At 36.7% G+C, this 10,905-nt stretch overlaps 1 protein-coding gene across 4 annotated transcripts in view; it reads left to right on the top strand.

The window, feature by feature from the left end:
* mle (dosage compensation regulator mle) overlaps nucleotides 1-10,905 on the top strand; it is an 80,296-nt gene that overhangs the window by 19,295 nt on the left and 50,096 nt on the right. For all 4 annotated transcript variants that reach the window (XM_070098725.1, XM_053792807.2, XM_070098724.1 and 1 more), the window contains 2 exons: nucleotides 6,580-6,626; nucleotides 7,281-7,507. In XM_070098725.1, the coding sequence (XP_069954826.1) occupies nucleotides 6,580-6,626; nucleotides 7,281-7,507 (274 nt within the window). The remainder of the gene's footprint in view (nucleotides 1-6,579; nucleotides 6,627-7,280; nucleotides 7,508-10,905) is intronic.

Below are 10,905 nucleotides of genomic sequence, written 5' to 3' on the forward strand. Positions count from 1 at the left end.
CATTTGGTGAGTATGAGAATTACAGGGCAAAATTGTGTTCATTGGTGATGGGAAAAAGAATGTGATTGAAGAATTAATAATGATTATAAAGACAAAGGGTAATTGAAGATGAGTGAGTGGATTTACAATGGGAAGAGGATCTGTTGCAGTTATGTATTTAGCAAAGGTGTATAATTGTGGCCTGGGTATTGATGTGACAAGTCTTGCAAATGTATGGAATAGGTAAGTGGTAAGTTGAAAGCTGTAAAGTTTGAGGAAGAAGGTTAGTTGGTAAAAGTTATTTAGGTAATTGCAAGTAGAGGGTTCATAGAAGAGAGATAAAACTAATAGTGTTTTTGGAGATTTTAGTAAGTAAGTTTGTCAATAGATGCAAAATTATACTTTGATTACTTATTTGTAGGTACAAGAACAGCTGTGTTTAATTTATCGTATACTTTTTGAACTTCTTGCTGGTTGTGACGCTACCTTCTCTTTGCTCCCATTCCATTGTTCTGACAAAAGTGAATAAAAATTTTATAGTATCTTTTGGTACCCTATTTTTTCTCAGTTTATATCTGTTGCCCCTTCCTGTTGATGGAGCTAAGAAAGCCTGATCTATTTTCTCGTATACTTTTCTCATCCTATAGGTGATTATCACATCTCTATTTTCATCTGTCACCCAAAGGCAGTGTTTACTAGTTCCTTCCTTTTATACCAATTTTTTTTTTCCAAGCTCTGAAAGCTGTGTTGTTGCTTTCTCTTGGATTATTCCTGTCCTGTTCCAATGTTTTTAAGTGTTCACACCATTGATGCATATTCTAATTTACACTGAAACATGTTTTAAACATTTTTCTTTTAGCATTTTCCCATATCTATATTTGAAGGCTTTTCTTGAGTTTGCCTGTGTACCATGAGAATTACTGTTTTCATTGATGTGACCTTCCTGTGAAAATCTTTAGTCCATGATACGTAGATTCCCACTCTCCCCATCCTCCTCCTCCTCTGATTTACCTACCTGGAAGCTCTTCCGAGGGTCAGCGCCCCTGCGGTTCAATCATTACTGGTGCTTTCAGTATTTTGTCAAAAATTTTATTTTTATTTTTTCCATGTTTTTTGTATTACCCAGTTATTTTACTTAATACAGTGGAACCTTAGTTTTCGTGATTAATTCATTCCAGAAAGTCTGATGAAACTTGAATTGTATGAAAACTGAAGCAGTATTTCCCATAAAAAATAATGTAAATCCAGTTAATCCATTTCAGACACCCAAAAATGTTAATAAAAAATACGTTTTATAGAGAATAGCTATAGTTTTACATACGGAAAAAATGAGAAATAAATATAAATGACTAATGAAATGGATAAATGAACATTTAGCATCACTTTTACCTTTATTGAAGTCTCTTGTTGGCGTATGGAAGACAGCGAGGGAGAGGGAGGAGAGGTTGTTTGGAAAGGGAATCCCCCTCCATAAGGACTTGAGGTATCAAGGCCCTATCCGGGGTTATTTTCCTTCTTTGTCTTTTACTGGCACTAGGACCAGCTCAAGAGTCCTTGGTCCCTGTCGCACAAAAAATCTGTCCGGAAAGGTCTGTTTCTGGCGTCTCTAAGATTTACCTAAAATGGGACAAGGCATTGTCATTGAGCATGTTGCAGACATGGCTTGCAACAGCTTTGTTAGGGTGATATTTCTCAACAAAACTTTGCAACTCTTTCCACTTTGCACACACGTCCTTAATCACTGCAGACACATTCTCCCCTCTCTCTTCCTCCTCTGCAAAAATTTCCTCAGCTGCAGTCTGTTGCTGTTCCAGTTGAAGGTCTTGCAGGTCTTCAGTGGTTAGCTCTTCCTTGTGGTTGTCCACCAACTCTTCCACATCCTGGCCACTCACATCCAACCCCATGGACTCCCCCAAAGACACAATAGATTCCACAATAAGCGTAGAGTCATCAGGGTCAGCCTCTAACCCTTCAGAATACTTCTCAAGGACACATTCTGTGGGCGTGGGCAGGCGGATGCATTTGGTACGGCAGACCATTGTCAACTCTATGAAAACCGAGTGGATGTCTGAAAACGGACAAATTTTCGACGAAAAAAATTGTCGAAAACCGAATCCTACGAAAACCAGGGCATACAAAAACTGAGGTTCCGCTGTTCTTGCCTATATTAAATTCCATGTATCTACATATTACTTTCCTCTTTTAAATTGTGTGTTGATAATCTTTTTTTTTTTTTTTTTTTGCGCATTCTTATGAGTTTTAATAAGTTGATTTGGTTTCATCTTGCTTATGTGTTCAATTTTTTGGTTTCCCTTTTTCTCCTCCCTTTCATTTGTAGATTTTTTTAGTAAATTCTTTTCTGGTGATTGTGAATATTAGTCACAGTATCACCATGTTTTCTCTGCTGGCTCCAGGCCCACATATTTACCCGGCTTTCTGTCACCTTTGTTAACCCTTTGAGGGTCCGTCCCGTAGATCTACGGCTTTACGTTCAGGGTCCAAACCATAGATCTACGCCATGAGCTCAGCTCACTCTGATAAACTGTGAGTGGTAAATTTGGGCCAGCTGGTGGGTCTGATATACATTCACAAATGTGGTGATGATATTTATACAATTATTACAATATTGCATAACAGTAAATCTTCTATTTTTTGGTGTGAATAAAAATTCATTATGTGAATAAAAAATCGAAATGGAATTTATTTGCAAAGCCTCAAAACGTAACTAATGAACAGAGAATATGTGCCAGGAATACCTACATTGTTTATTCTGGACCCTATTTTGAAATTGGAATATTTTGAACTTTGTGTTAAATTCCCCAAATTACCAATTTCTGATCACTTTATTTTGTAGTTGAAACAGTTGACTTGGCGATTTTTTGTGCTCTATCGATAGAATAGTAGTAATACTAGTGAAATAGCTAAGAATTTGGTTGACTGGAATAATGTAATTGGCCTAAAATGGGAGTCAAAGTCGGCAAAATCGCCGATTCGTAAATATCGTTGACACATCAAAATTCGCGAGAGCATAATTTCGTCAATTTTCCATCAAATTTTGTACTTTTTGTTTTATTACCTTCACAAAAAGATTCTCTACCATTTCATAAGAAAAAACAACGTTTTTTTTTTTTTTTTTTTTTTTTTTTTTTTTTTTTTTTTTTTTTTTTTTTTTTTTTTTTTTTTTTTTTTTTTTTTTTTTTTTTTTTTTTTTAATTCTTGGACACTTGGGCACCACTTCAGATTTTGGCCTTGGACCCTGAAAGGGTTAAACCATTCTTTAATGTTTCATTTGTTTCTTTATTTTAAGAATGAAATAATTTGTTTTCATATTCATGTGTTAACGAATTGTTTAGCTTCTCATTAATATTTCATTCCATTTTGTTTCACAGAAATACTGTCCTTGATCATCTTTTTTTCTTGTTCTCTGGTTGACCCAATTTGTCTTTTTTCTTGTGTAATTAATTCCTTGTAGCATATGTTCCATACAAAAAAAGCATAATTGCTTTTTATTATGAAGTTCGGATAGCTTTTGTAGTATTTTAAAATTCTTCTTTTTTTTTTTTTTTTTTTTTTAGATAGAATCTAACTCTAGTATTGATGGTGTTGCCTTCTTTCACTAGTTTTTTGATGTACTGATACATAAAAGAGCCTAGTGTTTATGGTACATTGAGAACTTTGGTTTACCGTTTTTTATTATTCATGCATCATAGACTGTCCAGTCTTTCTTTGTAAATGAAATCGTGGATTACAGTGATTTCTTGCTTTTTATGGTCTCTTCTTATTAATACAGTACAGTGGACCCCCGGTATTCGATATTAATCCATTCCTGAGAGCTCATCGAATACCGATAATATCGAAAACCGAATCAATTTTCCTCATAAGAAATAATGGAAATCAAATTAATCCGTGCAAGACACCCAAAAGTATGAAAAAAAAAATTTACTACATGAAGTATTAAGTTTAATGCAATAGAATAATTACAATAACAATAAAATAATTGACACTTACCTTTAATGAAGATCTGGTGGTGATTGATGGGATGGGAGGAGGGGAGAGGGGTTAGTGTTTCGAAGGGGAATCCCCTTCCATTAGGACTTGAGGTAGCAAGTCCTTTTCCGGGGTTGCTTCCCTTCTTCTTTTAATGCCACTAGGACCAGCTTGAGAGTCACTGGACTTCTGTCGCACAACATAACTGGCAGCCTCACCATGCCTAATCACACTATGTATGCCACTACGATTCTTAAATCTTTCAAGCCAACCTTTGCTGGCCGTAAATTCACTCACATCACCACTAGTTGCAGGCAATTTCTTTACCAAATCGTCATGCAACTGCTTAGCCTTTTCACAAATGATCGCTTGAGAGATGATATCTCCTGCTATCTGTTTTTCATTTATCCACACCAGTAACAATCTCTCAACATTTTCTAACACTTGCAGTCGCTGTTTCGTAATCACAGTTGCACCTTTTGCAAGAACAGCTTCCTTAATTGCCGTTTTCCTGGTCACTATAGTAGAGATGGTTGATTGGGGTTTATTATACAACCTGACCAGCTCCGACACACGCACTCCACTTTCGTACTTTGCAATTATCTCTTTCTTCATTTCATAAGTCATTAGCGACTTTTTTCTCGAAGGGTTGGCACTAGAAGCTTTCTTGGGGCCCATGGTGACTTATTTTGCAGAAACAAGCACCAAACACAGTGATAATATGGATAATATGGAATGTACCGAATGTATCCTTAGATGCGCGCACACTGGCTGGCTTGTAAACACTAGCACACACAGAGCAGTTCAGGCCACACGTGGACAGGTCTCGTACAAATCATATCGAATACCGGGTTTTCAATTGAATACCGAGGAAAATTTTTTGCGTTAAAATGCATCGAAAACCGGATTTATCGAATACCGATGCCATCGAATACCGGGGGTCCACTGTAGTTCATTAGTACAGTATATTATGCAGTTCCTACATTTATCCTGGCAGATTTCAAAATTATATTTGACATTTTAATTTCTGTAGCTTTTGCTCCTTTTACTAATTATGTATTGCCAGTTCTTTTTACAGTTTTTCTTCTCCACACAAAATAGTTTCAAATGTCAAGGTCATTTAATTCTGTTTTACATCAGAACTGGTACACACACAAATTTGGTATACTTAGAGGATGACTTCTGTAATATTAAACCAGTGGCATTTCAGCTAATGATTAGTGAATTTTTTTTTAATGTGCCAAGTTTCCTCTCTATGCAGATTCACCTTGTGCTAGTTAACTATTGTATGATGTCCTATTTTTATCAGTCACTCTTATCTAATACATATATACATTCGCCACATGTGATCGGCATGGTTCGGAAAAAGTTTTGAAAATTCTTATTATGCATATATATTTTTATGGCATGACTGAGCTTAGTACAGCTGTCATGGGCCAGGAATGCATCTAGAACATAAAATGAAAGACCTAATTAAGTACATATTGTATTTTTAATTTTTGTCAATGAATATTTTATTAAATTCAGATTAAGGGAATAGTCAAAGGGTGACATGCTCGTTTTCAAATACAGTGTATCGTACATCTCAAAATTAAGAACTTGGTGGCTGATTTCACTATTTCAACTTAAGTGTTTGGTTGGGTGCCATAAATTTACACACACATATCAGTTGTCAGGTAAGCCCTTCAGAATTTTAGTTTGAACCTCCACACTCATTCCCTAACATGCACTGTTGACAAACTCAAGAATATCTGAAAGGCTTGCTAAAATTAGTGCAGAGGTATTAAACAATATTGTGTATTGTTTTAAAGAATTAATGAATGAAATTTCATGACATGCAAATTAAGTTTAAATTTTGAAATTGCTGGTGAATAAAGATTTTGGAGACGGCTAAATTTATCATCCTATTTCTTGCTGTTGGTCAGTATTTTAAATATGTCCATTACAAGATGAGCCTTTATTGGAACTGAAATATCATCCTATTAGGGTTTCCTTTGCTGTTTTTGTTTTATCTTTTTTTTTTTTTTTTATCTTTTTTGTTGTCATTCAGTCTCAGTACAGATCACCCAAAAATGCACTCTCCTGCCTCCAAGAAAAGTAGATGAACTTATGCAAATCTTTTATATGCCAGTTTTTTACCTTTCAGTTAACCCTGCTAAGAGTTACAAAATAGCTTTATTTATATAAAATGTTTAAGAATTTGCATAACTTTACTGTTTTTTGTTGCAAAATAAATTTTCAGGTTGCCACAGAGTTATTTCTTGTCATTTTGTTTATCTTGTCAAAATGATATCCTCATAGTGTAATTGTTTTGTTTTTAGCTTTATGGATAAAATTCAGTTTGTGTGTACCATTACAACCCTCAAGCTGTTATTTGTTTATTTAGCTTGAGGGGTATCACTCATTTATTGATTGCTCTAGTATTTCTTTGTCATCTTAACATTATTACTGCCAGCAGTATTTATCTTGGAAACTGTTTTACATTTGTGAAGAATTTGGGCAGTCACTTTTCTTTGCCATTGTATTACTTGACTTAGAATTTGTCCTAATATTTATTATATACTGTACTATGTATTATATTTTGTATTAATTATTTGCTCTCCTTCATAACAGGAGTTTTGTGGCTGAAATGTCCTTCTATGTAAAGCAACTTCAAAGAGGTAAGTATTTTATATGTTTAATTTACTTCAGTAAATCCTCAATGTCCAATCTAAAACAGCATTATCTAATGTGAAGAACATGTAGGAAAAATAAAATTACACTCCAGAGACCTCCAGATTTACCATTCAATTTTTTTTTAAATTCTGCTGCATTAAAATCAATACGGTTTATCTTAACTTACATTCTGTTAGTTATTACTTTAAGCATTAAAGAGTGTGAAGCAGATCAGTGTGGGCCTACTAAATAGTTTAATCTTTCTTTCAACACACCGGCCGTATCCCACCAAGGCAGGGTGGCCCAAAAAGAAAAACGAAAGTTTCTCTTTTGAATTTAGTAATTTATACGGGAGAAGGGGTTACTAGCCCCTTGCTCCCAAATAGTTTAATATTAATTATAATTAACTTTAGACAAAATGTATGGTCAGAGTATAGTAGAGTCCATTGAGTTTTGACAAACTTATTTTGTTTTTGTTTTACACTGGTTCCCAGAACAGTACTCAACATACTCTCCATTCAGAAATATTGAAATATGCCAATCCCTACATTTCTAAAGCACTGGAAACCAGAAAAAATAGAATGAGAGTGTGTAGAGTTTATGTTCAAAGTTGTTTTGTATATACATGTATATTTAAATTCCTATCACTTCATCTACAGATGTTTATGCAAGAGAAACTGGATCCAATAAACAAGCTGCCAGTAAAAGTTGTTCTCTCTCACTTGTCCGTCAACTCTACCACCTGAATGTTATCGAGCCATTTTCTGGGACACTGAAGAAAAAGGACACTGAGCAACTGAAACCATATCAAGTAGCACTTTCACCTGAAGCTGTAACGCTGATAGACTCTGTGATTAGGACTACAGGTGTCCATCCAGTTATGCCAGTAAGTTTCTACAACTGTTGAAGTAAATATTCTTGAGTTAAAAGTATGTTTAACCAGTAGTTCTACATGACAGCCACTGAAAGGGTTAAGCACAGGTTAGTATCATACAGAGGTATTACAGTATACGCAAATAACTTTTTTCTTTTTAACACATCAGCCGATTCCCACCAAGGCCAGGTGGCCCGAAAAAGAAAAACTTTCATCATCATTCACTCCATCACTGTCTTGTCAGAGGCGTGCTTAAACTACAGTTATAAAACTGCAACATTAACACCCCTCCTTCAGAGTGCAGACACTGTACTTCTCATCTTCAGGACTCAAATCCGGCCTGCTGGATTCCCTGAATCCCTTCATAAATGTTACTTTGCTCACACTCCAACAGCACATAAAGTATTAAAAACGATTTGTCTCCATTCCTATCAAATACACTCACACATGCTTGCTGGAAGTCCAAGCCCCTCGCACACAAAACCTCCTTTATCCCCTCCCTCAAACCTTTCCTAGGCTGACCCTACCCCGTCTTCCCTCCATTACAGATTTATACACTTGAAGTCATTCTATTTCCTTCCAGCTTCTCTACATGTCCGAACCACCTCAACAACCCCTCCTCAGCCCTCTGGATGATAGTTTTGGTAATCCCCCACCACCACCTAATTTACAAACTATGAATTCTCTGCCTTATATTCACACCATACATTGCCCTCAGACACATCATCTCCACTGCCTCCAGCCTTCTCCTTGTTGCAATATTCACCACCCATGCTTCACACCTATATATGAGTGTTGGTATAACTAGATTCTCATACACTTCCCTCTTTGTCTCCACAGACTCCTGAAGTGCACCACTCACCCTTTTCCCCCTCATCTGTTTGATTCACCTCATCCTTCATAAACCCATCTGCTGACATGTCCACTCCCAAATATCTGAATATGTACATTCACCTCCATACTCTCTCCCTCCAATCTGATATCCAATCTTTTGTCACCTAATCTTTTTGTTATCCTCATCACCTTACTCTTTCCTACATTCACTTTTAATTTTCTTCTTTTACATACCCTACCAAACTCATACACCAACCTCTGCAACTTCTCTTCAGAATCTCCCAAAAACAGTGTCATCAGCAAAGAGAAACTGTGACAACTCCCACTTTGTGTTACTCTTTATCTTTTAACCCCACGCCTCTTTCCAAGACCCACGCATTCACTTCCCTTACAACCCCATCTATACATATATTGAACAACTATCGTGACATCACACATCCTTGTCTAAGGCCTACTTTTACTGGGGAATAATTTCTCTCTGTCCTACATACTCTAACTTGAGCCTCACTATCCTCATAAAAACTTTCCACTTTTCAGTAACCTACCTCCTATTCCATATACCTGCAACATCTGTCACATTGCCCCCCTATCCACCTTGTTATACTTTTTTTTTTTTATAGGTCGTTTGTCTCCCACCGAGGCAGGGTGACCCACAAAGAAAGAAAATACTTTCATCATCATTCAACACTTTCACCTCACTCACACATAATCACTGTTTTTGCAGAGGTGCTCAGAACACGACAGTTTAGAAGCATATACGTATAAAGATACACAACATATCCCTCCAAACTGCCAATATCCCGAACCCCTCCTTTAGAGTGCAGGCATTGTACTTCATATTTCCAGGACTCAAGTCTGGCCATATAAAAATAACCGGTTTCCCTGAATCCCTTCACTAAATATTACCCTGCTCACACTCCAACAGATCGTCAGGTCCCAAATACCATTCGTCTCCATTCACTCCTATCGAACACACTCATGCACGCCTTCTGGAAGTCCGAGCCCCTCGCCCACAAAACCTCCCTTACCCCTTCCTTCCAACCTTTTCGAGGACGACCCCTACCCTGCCTTCCTTCCTCTACAGATTTAAATGCTCTCCATGCCATTCTACTTTGATCCATTCTCTCTAAATGACCAAACCACCTCAACAACCCCTCTTCAGCCCTCTAACTAATACTTTTATTAACTCCACTCCTTTTCCTAATTTCCACACTCCGAATTTTCTGCATAATATTTACACCACACATTGCCCTTAGACAGGACATCTCCCCTGCCTCCAACCGCCTCCTCACTGCTGCATTCACAATCCAAGCTTCACACCCATATAAGAGTGTTGGTACTACTATACTTTCATACATTCCCTTCTTTGCCTCCATAGATAACGTTTTTTGTCTCCACATATACCTCAACGCACCACTCACCTTTTTTCCCTCATCAATTCTATGATTAACCTCATCCTTCATAAATCCATCCGCCAACATGTCAACTCCCAAGTACATATCTGAAAACATTCACTTCTTCTATACTTCTCCCCAGTTTGATATCCAATTTTTCTTTATCTAAATCATTTGATACCCTCATCACCTTACTCTTTTCTATGTTCACTTTCAACTTTCTACCTTTACACACACTCCCAAATTCGTCTACTAACCTTTGCAATTTTTCTTTAGAATCTCCCATAAGCACAGTATCATCAGCAAAAAGCAACTGTGTCAATTCCCATTTTGTATTTGATTCCCCATAATTTAATCCCACCCCTCTCCCAAACACCCTAGCATTTACTTCTTTTACAACCCCATCTATAAACATATTAACCCTTTCAGGGTTTCGGACGTACTAGTACGGCTTACGCACCAGGGTTTTTGACGTACTAGTACGCCTAAATTCTAGCGCCCTCAAATCTAGTGAGAGAAAGCTGGTAGGCCTACATATGAAAGAATGGGTCTATGTGGTCAGTGTGCGCAGTATAAAAAAAATCCTGCAGCACTCAGTGCGTAATGAGAAAAAAAAGACTGAGCGTGTCTTTGGATTACAACAGCGACTTTGCACTGTATTTTCGTATGGTATTTATTGCTGTATTCTAGTTTTCCTGGTCTCATTTTGTTGAATGGAAGATATATTACAGAAATTGAGATGATTTTGATTGGTTTCACAATGAAAAGTACCTTGAAATTGAGCTCAAAGTAGTAGAAATGTTCGATTTTTGCCAAAGTTCAGAAGTAAAAAAAATCATGCCACCGTCCAATACATGTCAACTGGTGAGTCTAATATTCTTTCACAGGTGTGCTGATATTATTTATACCATTTCTACACTAATGCAGTAGTCTGCGTAACAGTAAATCTTCTATTTTTTGTGAGAATAAAAATTCAAAGTGGAAAGCAAAAGAATGTAAGAGGGGCATGGGGACGTGACTAATGAACAGAGGAAATGTTATTTTAGTGCCAGGAATGTCTTTCTTGTTTATTCTGGACCCTATTTGGAAATTGGCATCTTTTGAAATTTGTGTGAAATTGGCAAAATTGCTAAATTCTGACCACTGTATTGGATAGTTGAAATCGGTAAATGGGTGATATCT

This window comes from Cherax quadricarinatus, chromosome 64 (genome assembly GCF_038502225.1).
Source record: "Cherax quadricarinatus isolate ZL_2023a chromosome 64, ASM3850222v1, whole genome shotgun sequence".
Lineage (NCBI taxonomy): Eukaryota > Metazoa > Arthropoda > Malacostraca > Decapoda > Parastacidae > Cherax > Cherax quadricarinatus.